This window comes from Ochotona curzoniae, unplaced genomic scaffold (genome assembly GCF_017591425.1).
Source record: "Ochotona curzoniae isolate NIBS_2020 unplaced genomic scaffold, NIBS_Ocur_1.0 scaffold_2476, whole genome shotgun sequence".
NCBI lineage: Eukaryota > Metazoa > Chordata > Mammalia > Lagomorpha > Ochotonidae > Ochotona > Ochotona curzoniae.
The window spans coordinates 17,397,989-17,417,175 of NW_024467095.1; the positions used below are offsets into that span (position 1 = coordinate 17,397,989).

Genomic DNA, 19,187 nt, shown 5'->3' on the forward strand with positions numbered 1-19,187 from the left:
ACACGGTGCTGCCCTTTTATTCCTAACCTGGAAGATTTTTCAAAAACTTAGATAGGCTGCTGTGACATGGATAGTGACCGCATACCTTCCTGGCCTGAGCCTGATACAGCGTTGCAAATATCCAAATCCACAAAGGCATCTTGTTTATTCAAAATCACTCTGGGCTTCAGTACCTTGTAAAAAGAATGTAGTTTGTCTTTATGGGTTATTCAGTGTTTTTTCAATGCTAACTTTGGATGGGCACCGTGGCAGGGGGTCTGGCAGGGGGTCCCCCCGTGTGGTCATGTTGATGGCTTCTAGTGATGCATCTGCTGGGATTCTCGTCATCATTTAGAAGTACATGATGTGCTGTCTGAAGTGGCTCCACGTTTTTCTTTCTCTGCATTAATTTCTCATGAACCTTTTCCCTCTTCGCTGAAGCTGTAGTTGGGTGTCTCGGACACAGACCTCTGAGCCTCCTGCGGCCCAGTGTGGCTCTCTCTACGTCGTGTGCACTGACATTGCTGCACACATCCTGCTTTTTCTGAGTTTGGGGTCTGTGGTCCTGCTGTCGGCTCCCTTTTGTTTATACTTGAATCCAGATTTGGGAATACAGATCATTAGTGAGGTTTAGTAGACGCAGTTGTCATAGAAAAGCTCTGTGTCAAAGTAATAAATGTGTGACGGGTACACATTTTATTAATTCAGAGTTTGAATTATGCCTGTTCAGTTGGGCTGGCCCTTTATTATCAATAAAGAAAGAAAAGAATTTTAAAAATTAATAATATTTATCAAAATCCATATTGTGATGCTGTGTCTTGGCATTAAATTATATACATTGATGCCTTTCCATTTCTTAAAAGGAAAATTGTACTGTTTTCATCTGTTTGAAAGGCCTAGTGACACAGAGAGAGAGAGAGAGAAACAGAGACCTTCCATACACTTGTTTACCCGGCAGATGTGTTCTAGGAACCCAGAACTCTTTCCCGGTGTCATCAAGCACGTGAGCCAATGAATGCTGCTTTGCAGGCTGCCCTAGCAGCAAGCTGAATAAGAAGTAGAGACAACAGTGGGTTGGCATTGCGGTGCAGTGGCTGCAAGACTGGCATACCATATGTGTTCTGGTTTAAGTCCCGGCAGCTTCTCTTCCAATCTGGCTCCTTACTAACACACCTGGTAAAGCAGCAGAAGATAGCCCAAGTACTTGGGTCTCTGCCAGCCTGTGGGAGCCAAGGTGAAGTTCCAGGCTCCCAGTTTTGGCCTGGCCTAGCACTGGCCATTGTGGCCACATGGAGAGTGGACCAATGGATGTGGGACTTCTCTCTGTCTCTCTTTCTTCCAGCTCTCCACAGCTTTGCCTATCAAATAAATAAATAAACCTTAAGAAAGAAAGAAGTAGCCAGCATGGTGATGTGAGTTATGAATGCAACAAGCAGCAGCTTAACCCATAGCCCTTGTTCACTTTTAGCTTTATATGCTGCTTTGACAGTTTTTATGGCACTGGTTATTATTATCAGATGTACCGTGCTCTTTTCATCTGTGTTGCAGTATGGTTCACAAGGCATCAGAACTGCCTCAGTGTCTCATAGTGGCTTAAGAATCTGGGGTCACGGGAGGAGAAATGTTCCGAGAATCAAGTAAATGACTGTCCTTTCTCTTTATCCTGGATGCGCAGAGATAAAGAAACCCAATATGCCCAAACACACCAGGGTTTCTAGGCAAAGTGGCCTGCTGTCCTCAGCTCTTGCAGTAACTTAGGAGGAGCACTTCAAATGATGCTTGGAAATCTGATACTGACCTACTAGTAGCTCTCCCTAGGTAGGAGAGATAAAATTCAAGTTAGTTTCACTCACTTTTTGTGTAATCCATTTTTCTTTCTTTTTTGGATCGGGTATCCTGTCCTTATAATGAAGACATGAAAAGGTAGTTTAGGAAAAATGAAATTAAAAGATGTTTATGTAGTGTGAAAAAAATAGAAATTTCTTCACTATATTCCTTTTCCAAGAGTTTGTTGAATACCCTTTGCTTGTACCAGAATGAGCTTATCTTTTAATTTCCTTTTTATTAATGTTTTAATTTTAATTTTTACTCTTTATATTACTTGGAAATCAGAGTTATATAGAGAAAAGGAGAAACACAGACACAGAGAGATCTTCCATTCACTGTTTCACTCCCCAAGCAGCCACAGTAGTTAGAACTGAGCTGATCTGAAGCCAGGAACCAAAAGCTTCTTCTGGGTCTCCCACATGGTTTTAGGGGTCCAAGGACCTGGGCCATCCTCTGCTGCTTTCCCAAGCCACAAGCTGGGAGCTGGATCAGAAGTGGAGGAGCTGGGACACCAGCTGGTGCCCACATGGGATGCTGGCATTTCAGGTAGAAGATTATAATGATATACCACCATGCCAGCCCCTCCATTAACTTTTGAACAGCCCTTGCATAGAATAATCTGACCTCTGCCAACTGAAAGGGACAAGGGAGCTGTAGGTACAATTTCTAAGTTTGGGGGAATGTAATGGTACATGCTAATAGGAGTCCAGATTGGTTTCTGAGATTTTATTTTTTTGTACGTTTTTTGTGTGTTTGAAAACCAGATACGTGTGTGTGTGTGTGTGTGTGTGTGTGTGTGTGTGTGTGTGTAAGATAGAGGGCTGGAGGAAGAAGACTCTCATCCCAAGAAGACTCTCATCCCAAATGTCCAGTGTGGCAGGACTGGCCCAGGTCCAAGCCCAGAGTCAAGGGTACAATCCAGGTCTCCCACGTGGGCGTCAGGAACCCAGTGATTCATCCAACACTGCTGTCTTCCAAGAGTCTACGCTTGTGGAAAACTTGGGTCTGGAGCCAGAGCCAGCCTTCTGGGATGATAACTAAACACACTTTTTTTTTAAAGTCATAATGTCGTGGTATTCATGACACAGGAAAAAGCTTGACTAGCATTCATAAACCTCCTACTTTGTACCTAAGCACATGCATATGTAAGGCACATACTAAACGTGGCTTAGCCACCTTCAGCTGGCTGGTGACAGGGTTGGTGTGAAAATACAGGATCATTTTAGAATAAATATTCTCCCTTTAAGAATATTTGTGGATATTCCATTAACCAGGAAAGACACTGGCTGGGCGAGATGGGAGACGGGAAGCAACTAGAGAAATGTAGTATGTTGGAAAAACAGAGAGAGAAGAGTTAGAGGAGTATGAGGACGGAAGAGAAGCAGAGTATGTGCAGGGGAGGGGTTCTACGAGGAGCAGCTGAGAGGGCCATTACTTCCTGAGACCTTGGATATTCAGGGGTCACAGTGCAAAAGAGAGCCGCGCTGTTGTTGACTGGAATCTCCAAGGGCTGCTGGGGATTCTGGGGGTGCCCTTATCTGCCTTAGGTCATTAACCATCTCAGATTGTTTCTCCCCATCGGTAGTACCTTGGGCAGTGCCCATTGGAACAAGGGATTAGGAGATGAAGTGCTGAGTTTTGACCATGACCTCAAGCCGGCCTCTGGTTTCATCAACCCAGATAACTATAAAGCAGCCAGGCGCTGTGCCCAGTTCAGAGCAGCTACACTGAGGGCTCTATTGTCTGGGGGCTCCCGGAAGGGTTTGTGTTGCAGGACTTCCCCCAGGTTATCTCCCTTGGCTCAGGAACAGGGGCCTGCTCAACAGAGGAACCCACTGTTCACAAAAAGCTGGGGTAAGACCCAAAAGTGCTTTCATTCAGCCTGAACCCAGATTGGGTTCTTCCTTCAGAGGCCCCTTGCTGAGGCCCTAGAGCTGCCTGCTTGATGCCCAGTGGTGCTCCTGGGACCCTGGCACAGGGCAGGGGGGGCATTCAGGAAGGCTCCTCTGCACTCCCATTTCTCCTGCGCCTACTCATCTCTCTTAAGATGGATTTAGTATCTTCTGAATGAAGAATGCTTGGCCTGTTGCCTGTAGGCCCTACCATGCACATTCCTCCAGAAACAAATGAGCCTTCCCTAGCAGCGATTGGCAACCCTCACGGGCTGCTGGGTTTTGCTGTGTCTTAAGAGATTTTACATTAAAGCACACAACACATTAGCATGGTTTATGAGTTAAACTACATAAACTATTCTCTAAAAAGATTCATTGAAAGTCTTACTAACTGCTGTCATCTCTTCTAAAAATGTCTCTCTGTTTACCCTGAGTCATTCTTTGCATGATTTCTTGTATACACTTTTGTGTTCTCTCTGTTTATCTCGTAAAGATTTTTTTTTTCTTGGAAAAGCCGAGTTACAGCTTGCTAGACGGAGAGATTGAGAGGTCTTCCATCCGCTGGTTTATTCCTCAAATGGCCACAATGGCCAGGCTGGGCCAAGCCATAGCCAAGAGTAAGGAGCCACAAGAATCTTTTGCCTCTCCCATGTAGATGCAGGGGTCCAGGCACCAGAGCCACCCTCTGCTGTTGTCTCAGACATATTGGTAAAGAGCTGGATCAGAAGTGGAGCCGCTGGGACTCAAACCAGCATCCAGATGTTCCATGTGTCTTTATGCTAATGCAAGAAAATGTGGTTCTATAGTTTCTCTCCTTTTTCATACAAAAGGAGCACTAGTCTGTACTGTACTCTGCACCTGGCCTCCGCTCCCCTCCCCGGCTCAACAATCTCGGAGCTTCGGAGTCCTCATTCTGTTGTTCAGCTGTCCCAAATTCCCTAAGGGCGTGGCTCTGTTCAGTTGGACCATCTCTTGGCCCCAGTCTTGCTGCCCTGTGATGGATGGAATCTGCTTCTTGTCTCTAGCTTCTGTGGACCACCTGCACTTACCACCAACCCCTCCCAGCAGTCACAGCAGTGACTCAGAGGGCAGCCTGAGCCCCAACCCACGCCTACATCCCTTCAGCTTGCCTCAGACACACAGCCCTGCCAGATCCGTGCCCCGGACCCCTTCTGCCCTCTCCACTTCTCCTCTCCTCACAGCTCCACACGTAAGTATCCGATGGCCATCTCTGAGCAGTCACGCCCATGAGTCTTTTGGTTTGGTTTTATTCCAGGGAAGAAGTTTCTGTTTCATGACCAAATGACTTGGCCCTTTTTGTGTTGTTGTAACAGAACACACGAGACTCGGAAAGTTGCAGAGAAAAGAGGGTTTTGTTGGTTCTCAGTGGGAGCTGTATGTTGTGCTTTGCATGTCAGAAAAAAACTAAAGGGGAAGCAGGCATGGGTGGAAGAAGCAAGAATAAGATGGGTGGACCAACCTGTTTTATAATAATTTATTATTTCCATAATTATCCACGCCTGTTGGACCAGCTCCCTCCATTTTCTAAGGGCCCATCTTCCAATACACTGCAACTGGGGACCAAGTCTTAATAGGAGTTTTTTTCTTTTTTATTCTTTAGTCAATAAGCACACACACATGTCTGTCCCATCTATTGGTACACTTTCCAGATGCCTCTGGTGTGCTGAGACTGAGTGGAGACAAAAGGCCAGAGCCTTAGCTCTCTTGTGGATAGCAGGAAACCAAGTACTTGAGTCATCAACACTGCCTTCCAGGGTCTTCCTTAGCAGCAAACTGGAAGTGGGAGGTGGAGGCAGGAATTGAACCCAGGCACTCCAGCATGGGATATGGAGATCTGCACCTGTAGGCCACATGCCTCCCCAGCGCATGAGTTTAGGAGTGGGCAGGGACAAATCATCTTCAAACAAGAGCACGACTGTAAGAGGGAGAGGTCAAGCCTGAAGCGCTACCATAGGTTCTAGCTTGCTTCCAGAATTCTCTTTTCCATGTTTACAGCTGCAGTGTTTATTCAATGCTCACGGAGTCCTAACCATAAGGAGTTTGGGTTTTTTTTTCTCCTCAAAATTATAACATGAATATTGGCTATCAATTTAGATCATCTTTAAGAGCTATCTTTAAGCTATCGTCTTAAAGAGTTATCGTCTTTAAGAGATACCACTTACAGTCTTGGATGAATTAGAAGTCCTCTCTGAGATTCAAATCTGTAGGACACTTGAACCCTGTTCTGTGTGTGGCACAAATCTTAGCCCGAGGACTCAAGTTCAGCATCATGGTCATCTGCCTTCCATCCATTGTCTAAATGTGGGGGGCGGGGGAAATAGGTACGACTAGCTTTTTTGATTCTGATGACTGAATTGATTTTTATGAAGATTCTAATCAATGTTATAAAGTATTGTGATCAGAATTTAAGTGTAAATGGAATACTTAAATAGATGACCCATCCATCAATTAACATAACTGGGAAATTTAGATTCATCCTCTCCCAGGCAGTTGTAAATCTGTATTCTCATGTATGTGTACATACATCATCCTCTTACCAACCTCTTCTTACCTTCTCAACTTGAACCTGACTTTTCCTTCCTGGGTGACTAGACTAGCTGTCCTCCTGTACGACTAGAATGGTCTGTTATGACCAGTCCGCCTCAGCAGTACATGGGAGCAATCCTGTCTTCTGTATTCTACCCTTGCCCAAAGTCATGTGTTTTCCTATAGAATTCAACACTTCATAGCTTCAGGAACTCTAGGCAGAGTGGTGTCTTAAGTTGTTTTTCAAAATACTTCTTTACACTTGGAATACACTCTTGTTTCTGTAATTCATTCCCTTTCTTTTTTAAAAAAAATACATAGAAATGTTCTCTTTCTCAAATGTTTAAGGCACCTGCAGTTACCGGTCCATTTTGCCATCCTTCCAGGGTATGAATTTGGCTACTGGAGGGTTGGTGAGAGCTGGAGTTTGTTTTGACTCCATGACTAAGCACATTGTTCTGTTAGGAGCTGCATGAGATGAGCCTCGCTGCTCATCCTGGGTACTGACGGACATCTGGGACTACTAAAACCAGAGACTTCCGTGCAAGGTGCCAGCAGGTGCTCTGGCGCTTAGCCGTGAGTGGCGTGAGAAGCGACACCTGGGGTGTCAAGCACATGACATAAAACTGGAGTTTCAGAAGGAGAACAACAGAACTCTGCCACAAAGCCAAGCTGCAAGTGCTTCGTTACTTTAAGGCCAGGAACTCTTGAGGGATGTGCAAAATGAATCCCACACTTTTTCTTTTAACCTGTTAACGAGGGGTACTTCCTGGGAAGCAGGGGGGGTGAGCCTTCTTTATCCTCTCCCTTGAGTTGTAACCCTGGTGCTTCAGGCGCCGCACCAGGCTGATTCCCCATCGCTGTTGCCCCTGGTGTTTCTCCCTCAAAGCGGACAGGAGTCCTTTTCTTTGTGCCGTGTGTGAGACTCGCGGCCCCATCGGGGATGGTTCTGCAGGTGCACAGGTGCGCTCCTTTCATTGTTTTCTGCCCCTTGGTCTGCACAGAAACTGCAAGGCTCGGGGCCCCTGGTCCTGACAGAAGAGGAGAAGAGGACCCTGATTGCAGAGGGCTATCCCATCCCCACCAAGCTGCCCCTGACAAAGTCAGAGGAGAAGGCCCTCAAGAAAATCCGCAGGAAAATCAAGAATAAGGTGAGTCCTCCGAGCGGAAGCCAGCAGCAGGCCCTCCCTGCCTTTGCCAAGAACCAGCTTCCACCTATCCCGTGGTGGGGAGCATGCCCTTCCGGCCCCCTTGGCCCAGCCCTCCTGCCACATCCCTGCCCTCCTTTAGCCCCTTCCATCCACGTTGGGCCACTGAACTCCTAAATGGCTGTGCCCACTGCTTTGCTGAGATAACCCATTCATCAAAGAGAAGTCATAATTGCCGTCGAATTTTAGTTCTCATCCTCTGGTTGCTAATATTCTCTTCTAGTGCATGTAGTTGTTACTTGTAGATAAAGATAAAAGTATCAGGAGTTTTTTTTTCTTTGAAAGCGGTCTGTGACCCACAGTTCTGTACAGTCTACTTGTCTGCAGCTGCTCTCGGCAGCCTCCGAATCCTAAAGCCGGGCAGGAGTTCACAGGCCACTGATGGCCCCGGGGCAACGCTGAGGTGCAGAAGGAGAGAAGAGGCAGACAGAGGAAGGTCCCAAGAGCTAAGCAACCGCATCCACAGGCAGGACTGGCAGGGAGTTCCCGCAAAACCCAACCCAGCTGGGTTATTGTAACTGGGCAACTGGACCAGCTGAAGTCGCTTATCTGAGACCATGACAATGGCTTAGGACGCATGAGCTTGTGCTGGCTCTAGCCTGCGCCCCCTTTCAGTGGGGAGAAGGGGAGCGCCTAATGGGTGGAGAAGAAAGCAGGGGAGATGACAGCAGATTAGCCCACAGGTGGAAGGTGATCACAGATTTGCAGACAACCTCCTGTCTTCCTCCCGCTCTTAGTTGCTTTTTGTACTCAGTTGGAAAGTAATCCTTTCTCCCACTTTCTTTCCTAGATTTCTGCCCAGGAAAGCAGGAGAAAGAAGAAAGAATACATGGACAGCCTGGAGAAAAAGTAAGTCGACCAGCGGATCCCTGAGCAAGAAAAGCGCTTGAATTTCTTGTCACCTGCAAAGATGATTGCGTTATCAGCTGGCTTTGCCTGCCACCTAGTGGCGGTTGGAAGAGAGCATTTGTAAGAAGAGTACCTTAAAGCTCTTTGACAATGAATTGACTTCATTTACTTGAAAAGCAGAGAGCCAGACAGATGAGATCTCGCTTTTGCTGGCTCCGTCCCTCACTTGCACTAAACTTCCTGGGCCTTGAAACCACCCTGATTCAAGCCAAGGGCCCGACACCCTTGGCGGCTCTGTTTCTACCCAGTGCCAATGTTAACTTTCTTACACTCTATTGAAATAGGTAAGTGTGAGAAAGGACAGATGGTACTTCCCCTCAGTGGCGTTACCGTGGGGACCTGTGCAGTGGCTCGTCAGGTTAATCCTCTGCCTGCAGCACCGTAGCCTGCATGGGCTCCAGTTTGTATCCCGGCTGCTCCCCTTCTGATGCCGCACCTTGCTTCTGGACTGGGCAAGCGGCATAGGACAGCCGTGGGACCTTGCACCTATGTGGTAGTGCCTGAAGAAGCTCCAGGTTTCTGGCTTCAGATCAGCTCAGCTCTGGCTGTTGCGTGCATTTGGGGAGTGGACTAGCAGATTGAAAAAAAATCTCTCTGTTTCTCCTTCTCTGTGTAAATCTGCCTTTCCAACAATAACTCTTTAAAAAAAAAAAAAAGCAAGCAGCGTTCTGGTTTCCCTGGTTCTCATTGAGCATGCTCCCTCACACTGTAGACAACGCATACAACATGACCTGAGTCGGCCTGGCGGCTCCTGCTTTGCTGTCCTCTAAGCCCATTCTGTAGGCACAGGATTCTTTTCAGAAATAGTGCAAGACACCTTTTGTTTTTCCAGAAAGTCCTGAATATCGGGAAGGTTGTTAAAAAATTTAAAAATGTATTTTTATCAGCCTTAGGAAACAGTTCTGCATCCGACAAGCTAATATCATTTTAAGATGAGAATGAGCCTGTGCAGACTCACAAATAATTCTTCCTGCATGTCTGGGAGAGAAGCGGTCAGTGCGACCTAATGGCTTCCTGTGGAAAGGTTGTGTTTCTCCCACCTGATTGAAACCCTGATACATGTATCACTGCTTATTCCTTCTGTTCCCCCACTGTCGGTGGATAAGCTGGATCAAGATATTCCTCTGTGGGGTTGGCATCATAGCACAGCAGGTAAAGCTACTGCTTTACAGTGCCAGCCTCACATACTGAAGCACCAGTTTGAATCCCACTATTTTGCTTCCCATCCAGGTTCCTGCTACTGTGCCATGGGAGGCAATGGGAGGTGTCCAATCTGCCCCATCACTCATGCGGAGCCGGAGTCCCTGGCTCTTGGCTTCTGCTTGCCCCAGACATGGTTCTTGCAGCCGTTTGGGAAATATACTAACAGATAGAAGATCTCTCTCTCTCTCTCTCTCTTCCGTCTCTCTCTCTTCTCTCTCTCTCGTTTTCCCTTTCAATAAATACATTTTTAAATGACTATTCCTGTTTCCTTGGGAGGATGTGTATTCCAGCAGCAGGGTTTTTGTCTGAGATCCTGAGAGCTTGTCTGGCCTCTCTTGCACATCGCCCAGGCCCCAAGATTTCTCATTAGTCTTTCTGGCCAGGAGAACATAGCATTGCAATGACTGCTGGGGCAGCAGAAGTGTGGCAGGCCTTGGGAATGGCACCAGGGGTTGGGGGAGGCGAGAGGTAGAGGAGCAGGTTGTAACACCCACAGGGATTTTGCCTCTGGTCTCACCCCTGCTCATCTTCTGTTACCTTGGTTCTTCCTGTCATTTTAGCTCCTGGTTCCTCATGCCAGCTCAGCCTGGTTAAGCTCAGACACTCCCCTCCCTGGTAGAGTGGGTCCCCTCCTTTTGTCCTGATCCCACATGCTTCTCTGCTAGCTCCTGGCTCAACTTTGGCTCTCCCAATGGTGACCACTTCGCTTCATTCTCTCTTTGGTAGAGTGGAATCTTGTTCAACCGAGAACCTGGAGCTTCGCAAGAAAGTGGAAGTCTTAGAGAACACCAACAGGTGAGTGTGGCTGAAAGAACAGCTGGAAGGGCTGCCTGCTGGGAGGTGAATGTGGAGGAGGAGGCAGAACCAAGATGACCAGAGAAGGAAGGAAAGTGGAGGAGATCACGCTCGGAGCTGTGGTTATGCCAGGATGCGTGGTCAGCTACATTCCACCTGCCACACACACACACACACACACACACACACACACACACACACACACACACACCCTTTATTTTAGAAAGGTTTGGTGGAGAGGTTGATCCTGACAATTATTATTAAAACAAAACAAAACAAAGAAAACAGAGGCTTGGAGGTGAATCAGGTCAATGAGTCATTTCCTCCTGAAATAATACCAAACTTTAGCTATGGATGAAGAGACACTGGCCTCGGCATGGTCACCTAATTTTGGTGATTGATTGAAAAAAGAAAATCATGTTTGTTTTTTTAAAGTGTAGTTTCTAAAATCGAGTTAATAAGCTCCATCTCAAAGCCACTTTGAAAAACCAACGGAGGAGTTTGGTTCTCATCCCTCCTGTACTCGCTGGGCTAGGGTGACCATCTGGCAGGGATTGGCTTGTCTGGCTCTTGGAGACATTGTTGGGGACACCCCCATTACCTAGAGGAGAATCATGAGGCTCAGGAGGGGTAGCTGACTTTGCCAGGGTCACCCAGGAAATGCTAGAGCTGCCTCTAAACCCAGGCTTTCTGGCCCTGCAGCTTCAAACTGGGAAGAGCATAAAGAGATCAGAAGCTGCGTCATACGCAGGCGGTTGAGGGGCGTGGGGAAGACAGTGGCTGGTGGAGAGCTGCTTCCTAAATAGGTGTGTCTGAGGGCGATCAAGGTGCACCCCAATGCTTGAAAAGGAAGGCAAACAGTCGTCTGGGGGTTCCTGTCCACACCCCCCCCCCCGGTCAGAAGCACGATAGATCAAGCTGAGGAAAAGTGGACTTTTGTCAGGAAGATACTAAGCTAGTAGCAGTTCTGCCAGTGTTGAAGGAGCAGGCTAAATCTCTCAGCGTTACATTGAGTTTGACTTGCAGCTCCTGCCTCTTCTTCATTTGCGATTCAAGCATCAGGCTCATATCCTCATCACTTCAAACTGCCATCAGTGGGAATCAGGGCAACCGGGCCCCCCAGGTTCCCTTCTGCATCTGTGGGGATGAGGGCTTGTGTGGGTCATTCAGGTAACCCACTCACCCACATCAAGCCCCCTGCTGGCACCCAGTCCCCAGCTGAACCTGACAACCACTGTTCTCTGCAACCTTTGCGGTCTGGCCCCTGATCCTTATTCAAGACACAGCCCAGTGAGCCCGTGGCTTCCTGACATCATGCTGTACCTCACCTGTGGGCCGGCAGCTGATACACAGCCTGCCTGCAGGGCCACCAGCGGCTGCCACTCACCTCTGAGACCTGCGTCTCCTGTAGGGTTTGCCCACCTGAGTCGGACCTCTCCCCGGGCTGTCCAGGCAGCTTCCATTCCCTGCCATTGTGGGCAGAGACCCCGTTTCTTCCTAGCTGGAAACTAGAAGCTGCCCTTTGCTCCTGGTGGCCACCTCAGATCTCCCATGTGGCCAGCAGAGCCCCCCCAAGGGGCTCGTCCAAGGCGGGTGGGGAGCTCCTTCCCATGCCGTGTCCCAGGGTGATGGCCTCAACCCTTGCCTGATCCTAGAACCAAGTCAGAGGTGTAGGGGGAGGGATGCCTGGGTGTCTGTCTCAGTTCCTGTCAAGTGTTCCGCCCACGAGGAGGAAGCACCACCAGCTCACTGAGGCATAACTCTGGCCTTCTGGGTCAGTACAGCTGCTTTGAAATGTCACCGCTCTGGTGTCACTGCTCACCTTTGACCATCCTTCTCCTGAGGCTGCATCTCCTCTTCGCTACCGCCAGGGGGAGGCTTCCTGGGCTTTCAGGCTGTCTGGATCCCATTCTCCCACCCAGCCTATAGCTGTCTCTCCTACGGACGTCCTAGGTTTATGAGTGGGTCATATCCTGGCCAAGAACTGGTGAAAAGCAAGGGAAATCTATCCAAAAAAATGTCCTTGGAATTTGTGTCCAATGTGGTCTCATCTGAGGATGCGAGTGTTATCCATAGCGTTGACCACACGGTGGAAGCAGAGGTGCAGTCGGGCTGTGCTTGAGCGAGAAGGCCTGCAGGCACCTGGCCCTGGGAAGTGCCTATCCTGGCTGGACTCTCATTTCTTCCCACGCTCACTTCCTTTTTTCCTCCTCTGAGTTTAAGTCAGATATTCAAATAAGATCCATAGATTCCAACTGGTTGATACTCCCCCTCTTTCTTATCTTTCTCAATATAGCTCCCCCCACCCCCATTTTGTTTTTGGGTTCTGCTGCTAATGCGATCTGCTTAGCAGCAAGTCCTAGCAGTGATGTCGACAGATTCATCCATTAAATGTCTGGCTATAGTTTCAGAAAATGAAATGCAATCGTTCCCTCTTTGGTTGTGAAGGTAGTATGTTTCTGAGGAAAGCAGGTGCATCGTAGGTCACGATGCAAGTGGATCTCCACAGATCTACATTTCGGAAATGAAATCCACAGATCTCATTTCCTCTGGGGACAAACCCTACAGAGGCACTGCTACATTATATGCTCATTCTATTTTTAGTTTTTTTGAGGAACCTCTGTGCCATTTTCCGAAATGACTGTGCCAAGTTACGCCTCTCCCAAATGTGGAGAAGGGTCCCCTTTTCCTCACACCCTCCTCAGCACGTGCTTTGTCGTGGCTGTGTGGCGGTCACCATCCTAACACTTGTAAGGTGAAATCCCTTTGGAATTTTATCCGTATTTCCCTGATGACTTGCGCGGTTCGGCAGCTTGTCCTGCACCCTCTGGTCATTGTCATGTCTGCTTTGGAGAAATATCCATTCAAGTATATTGCCCCTTTTTTAGTTAGTCTGTTTTTGGCTTTTGGGTGTGTTACCTCTTAGGTGTTTTGGAAAGCAACTACTTGTCAGATATATGATTTTGTTGTTGTTGTTGTTGTGATTGTGAGAACTGTTTAGGTTTATAGCCTCAGTGTGTTTAGCACATTTTTAAGCTTCAGTGAAGACTATGTATAATTTTTCCCACTTTGAAAATACAAAATGGTTTTTTGAAAGTCAAGATCTTTTCGTTCAGAGATCTTTACATTTCAAGCATGCTACATTTATGTACTTTTAGTGTATGTATTCCTTTGTTAAGAACTATTTCATTTCAGTAAAATATGCTGAGATACTTCCAAACCAGTAAACATGCTTCTACGGGATTCATATCTGAATCTCTGTTGAGAAAAATCTACTTCTTGCTGTCGGTGTCTGAAACCTTCCTTAGTGGGGTGTCGTTCCTGAAAGTGGCCAAGGGTCCCCAGTTGTGGCACAGAGGATCAGGCTGAAGCCTGTGACGTCTGCAATCCAAGCGAGCACTGAATCAAGTCTCAGCTGATCCACTTCCCATCTAACTCCCTGCTAACGTGTTGGGAAGGCAGCAGAAGATGGCCCGCGTGCTTGGGTTGCCGCCACCCACCTGGGAGACCAGCACTGGGAGCTCGTGGGAGCTGCATTGGCCTGGTCGATTCAGCAATTTAGGGAATGAACCAATAGAAGGTAGATCTTTTTTGTTCTCTCTCTCCCTCCCCCTGTGTGTGTGTCTGTCTCTCTAACTCTCTCTCCAATATTCATCTTCCAGTCTCTCTCTCTTTGCCCTCCTTACCTTCTCTTTCTGTCTCTCTCTTGCTCTCCAACTCTACTATTCAAAAAAGTACAATAAAATAATTACAGAACAAAATTTTTTTAATGTGACCAGGGCAGTGTAGGGCACCTATTAAACCAAGGGAATTGTTTGTTTTCTGCTTTATTGAGGTATAGTTGACAAATGAAATTGTTTTTAAACTGTCCAATGGCCAATTTACATGTATACATATGAAATGGTTATTAAAACCAAGTTAATGAATGTGTCCATCACCTCCATAAGAGACTGTTAAATTTAGGATAGGAACACTTAAGAGGTACTGTCTTACCAAGTTTCAAGTGTGTGAATACAGCATTAAAATCATCATGACCATCTTGGATTTGGGCTCCCAGAATTAACCGTCCTAACGGATGGTCTATAATCTTTGCCTAAAGTCTCCCCAGTTCCCCAAAATGAATACCCTGACAACTGCCCTTATTCTATCTTATTTCTATGAGTTCAAGTTTTAAAAGACATTTATTTAAAAGGCAGAGTAAGAGAGATAGAGGGAGAAACAGAGATCTTCCACGTGCTGATTCACTCCCCAAATGAACCAGGGCTAGACCAACCGGAAGCCAGCAGCCATGAACTCCATCTGGGTCTCCTATGTGGGTGGTAGGGGCCCAAACACTTAAACCACTGCCTGCTGCCATCCCAGGCACATGAGCTGGATTGGACACACAGCAACTGGGACTCACAAGCAGGAATTAACACATGCTACAACACTGGTCCATCAGCTTCTCAAAGTTCCACATGTATGGGCAGATGTTTGATTTAAAAGTGAAGACACCACTTCGCCTGGCTCCATCTCATATTGAAGTACCTTGGTTTGAGTCCCGGTTCTGCTGCTAGTTCGAGCTTCCTCCTGGTGTTCCCTCAGAGGCAGCAGGTACTTGCTCAAATAGCTATGTCCCAGAACCCATGGCACCTCTCTTGGCTTCTGCCTGGCCCAATCTCAGCAACTGTGAACATTTGGGATGTAAAGGCGGCAGATTTCTAGCTTTATTTCTCTCTGCCTGCTGATCAGTAAGTGAAAATGAAATGAAATCAACAGGTAGGTAGTGCTGCGCAGTATGTCTTCATGTGTCTGGATCCCGTATAAAGCGGGGAACATGTCAGCGGACGCCCTGCCTTCTGCTCTGCCCCGTGAGGACGGGGCCTCCAGCACGATTCTCGCAGCGTCTCGCTGCGTTCTCTTCCCTCTTCTCTTCAAAGCTTGCTTCTCCTAGTGGGCAACCTTTTTGTAGTGCTGATGACTGACATGGCTTCATCTGTAATCTTCCCACAAATGATCTAAAAACATTAATTGTTTACTTGTTTGATGGACTGATTGATTTGGAAAGCAAAAATACTAAGAGAGAGCTCTTCCATCTAGTGATTCATTCCCCGAATGACTGCAAAGGTTGGAGCCAGTCTATCACTGCTTTCCCAAGTGAATTATTAGGGCACTGGAGCAATGAGGGCACAGCCAGCACATGAACCAGCATTAATGTGGGATGCCAGTGTCACAGGCTGAGGCTTAATCCATTGCACCACAATGCCGGCCACTCCCACAGATGATGAAGGAGCTCCCACGCACATGGTGTCTTCCGCCGGTATCTTTGAGTGTGTTTTAATTTGGGAGGGGTAGCCTCCCTCTCACTCTCCTTCCCCCTCTCTCCTCCTGCTTCTTGCCAAGGACTTCCCCTTGCTCGGAGGACAGCCCCTGGCCTGAAGCCAGCCATGGCGAGTTGCTGTTTGGAGAATGGGGTAAGGGAAGGAGGCTTTGGGACCCTGTCATCACATCACACCGTGTCAGTGACTCAGTGTTTAAACTAAGTACAGGGCTGGGCCAAGTGAACACACACCTGTGTTTGTGTTCCTGTTGGTGCTTCTTGTATTACTGTCCTGGAGGCAGCTGCGCGGAAGAGAAATGACTTTGATAAGTGAGCAGGATCCTGGGTCAAAGGAAGTGGATTCAGGAGCCATTGGGTGCCCTTGTTCCATAGGCATGGCGCGGCAGGAAAGGCAGGTGCGTGTTCTCACTGACCAATCCAAAGGAAAGTGATCCTCTTTCACCACATCCAGGCTGTGCCCTGCGGGGACTTCTGCATCTAGCCAAATGGAAGTCAGTGCTTGGCGCTTGAAGCTACCCTGCGTCTTGTTTGCTCTGGACTCAGCGGCAGCTGAGTTTCCAGACAAAAAGACTCTTTTGTCTGGGCTCAGAAACATGGAGGAGGAAGGGCCCGATTTGCTTTTCTTGCTTTGCTTCCCTCTCCTCCCCCAGGAACCGCTCAGAGCTGAGACAAAATGTGCGAAAACACCTTAACACTTCCTGTGGGAGGTGGTTCACTAATTGCACACCATCAAGAAATGTGCAAGATAGGAGTGACATTGGTCTCCCAGGGGGCCCTTCGTCCTGGGCTCAATCAGAAAGCCATGTTCACTCACTGGAGTGCAGGCCCTTTGGGTGACAGAATAGTATTCTTTGCTTTACTTTCTCTCTTTTTAAAATATGAACTCTTTTTTTAAAAAAAAAAATCATTTATTTGAAAGGCAGAGCAAAGATACAAACTTTCATTTGCTGGTTTACTCTCCAGATGCTTACAACTGTAAGGGCTGAATGAGGTCAAAGCCAGGAATCTGGAATTGAGTCCAGCTCTGTCGTGGGGGTGTTAGAGCATCACCTGCTGCTTCTCAGGTAGCAGGAAGCTGGCATCAGACAGGAAAGGACTCCAACCCAGGCACTCTGAAATAGGATGCAGGCATCCTGAGCAGCATCTTACCCACTGTGCCGGATACCTATCCAGGGTTCTTGGCTTCATTTCTCTCGTAGTTGGCCTCCTCTTTCCTTCAAGGACCACTGCCTTATCCCAGCAGAAGGCCAGCTTTAGACCTGAACAAGAGTGCCCTATTTTCAGACCCAGTCATTTAGAACACCCTACTATATCTCCCCTATAACCTTACCCCTCTCTGTTGGGTGTATTATTAGCAGGACCCAAGAGATTTGCCCGTCTGGAATTCTTCCCTATATTTTCTAGATCGTATGCTGATATAGAACTTAGAACTTGCTGCCCAAGGGGCTCTAGTCCATATTCGAGAGCTGTGTGGACTTGTACGTCTGTTCTCCAGAAGTAAAGCAGGTGGCACGTGAGCACCTCTGAAACCAAGGATCCTGTCTGTGAGGGATGTGAACAGGGCAGGTGTGTGCCTGAGGTCCATCCCAGTGTGTCAGGTGTAGGATTCAGTGTAACCTTGTTTGTGGAAGACGTAAGATTCCTGGATCAGAGGCCAATTTGTAACTCGCAGCAGAGCAGAGCTTGTTGCTCCCACATTCTAGGATAGACCATTTGGGTGCCGTGCTCTTGATGAATTTGGGTCATAGCTAAAGAACCTTAAACTTGAAGAAGTCGCTGCTTTTATAACGTGCAGTTACTAGGCTTGCTTTTTGCCAAAGGGAGACATTATCTCATTGCTCCGGCTGAAGAGTTTCCTAAACGACTCTGAGAAGTGGCCCACGTGAAAGAGCAGACAGGATCTTTGTTGGCATACCCCAAGGACTATAGCATTTAAAAAGCCCAAAGATCCATCTTTCCCCAGTGTTGGGGAGCAGAGCCAAGAAGAAAAGGAGAAAGGAGCAGGTTACGCCTGTGGGTGAGTCTGTCCTTCCCATCCCACTGTGACTATGAGGCCTGGGGGTTAAGTTTTCTAAATTCCAGTTTGTTCATAGGGGAAGTTGGAAGGAGCAGGTGTTGGACACCGGTGGACATGTTTGCCCGACGTGATGGAGAGTGAGGAGAACCCTTGAGATGGGTGGGTTGTGAGCCTCGTTGACGCTCTTTGCCCAGACTCCCTCCCAAGCCATCAGAGATGCACCTGTCATGATATGTATCTCTATCATGATCGGAAGTAAGGGATCCTCACCTTCCCTCTTCGATCTCAGCCTTGGCTAGAGTCTGTCTCTCTTACTCCACTTGTTCTGTACAGCGTATGTGTGGTTCTTGGAAAAGGTCTCCCCTACTGTGCCTACTGGGTCTTGTTTGTGCTCGGTTCTCCTAATTGGTTTGTGTAGCCCACGGTGCTGTATCCGTTTGCACTGGGTGTGTATGTGTTTGCTCTCTGCACACATCGTAATGGTCCTCTGTAGAAGTGCTCTTCTCTTTTAGACTAATAGTAGCTGACCAAGCCCGCCCCCAGTGTCCACGGAGAGACCATGTAAGAACTGATGACTCTTCTGTAAACCTATAGCTTGCTTTAATGTGCTTTTCATTCCTCCGTAACCTGTAACTCCTGATTGTGTGGAGAATATTAGCTTTCTTTCTTTTTACATGGAAATATTTGAACTTCAGAGAGATTAGAAAAGCATGCTAGTGTGATTTAATAGTAAAGGCAGAAATTGCACAACTTTAGAAAATATACCACAATTTTCTGCTTTGCATCCCTCAGCCAGTGGGTAATAGAGTGTCTTGGAGATGCTGTTTAGTCCCTGCCACATAAATAAACCTCTTGTAATACAGCAATTACCCAGCAAGAAAAAAAGAGAATTCATTTATGTTTTCATTTAGCCCATAGCTCCATGAACAACCCTCAAGGATCATAAATAAATAGGTGTTTGTTGGCATTTTGTCTTACATGGTTGGTTTGTGTATGTCACACTTCAGTGTCTAGGTCCTTGACAGAGTGCATGGTTCTTTTTTCTTTTTTAAGATTTATTTGCTTTTTTTTAATTGGAAAGTCAGATTTACAGAGTGAAGGAGAGACAGAGAGGAAGCGCTTCCATCCACTGGTTCACTCCACAAGTGGCTACAATGGCCAGAACTGAGCCAATCTGAAGCCAGGAGCCAGGAGACTCCTCTTCCTCTCCCGTGTGGTCCCAAGGCTTTGGGCAGTCCTTGAGTGTTTTCCCAGGCCACAGGTAGGGAACTGGATAAGAAGTGGAGCAGTCAGAATACAAACCGGCACCCAGATGGGATCCTGGCATGTGCAAAGCGAGGACTTTCAATCACTAGGCTACACTCCGGGCCCCAGAGGGCATGGATCTTAAATGTCCTTACAAAACATAGAGAACCTGTTCTAATAGACACCGTGTCTTACTACCACGCCATCTTCCACCAGAGGCCCTTGTGGTAGAGAGGTGTTAGCTG

The 19,187-nt window shown here is 47.5% G+C and overlaps 1 protein-coding gene across 1 annotated transcript in view; it reads left to right on the forward strand.

Annotated features, from left to right (window-relative positions):
* The window catches only part of CREB3L2 (cAMP responsive element binding protein 3 like 2), a 114,914-nt gene that overhangs the window by 81,622 nt on the left and 14,105 nt on the right, over positions 1-19,187 (forward strand). The window contains exons 5-8 of the mRNA XM_041002509.1: positions 4,724-4,908; positions 7,250-7,396; positions 8,244-8,302; positions 10,292-10,360. Of these exons, the coding sequence (XP_040858443.1) occupies positions 4,724-4,908; positions 7,250-7,396; positions 8,244-8,302; positions 10,292-10,360 (460 nt within the window). The remainder of the gene's footprint in view (positions 1-4,723; positions 4,909-7,249; positions 7,397-8,243; positions 8,303-10,291; positions 10,361-19,187) is intronic.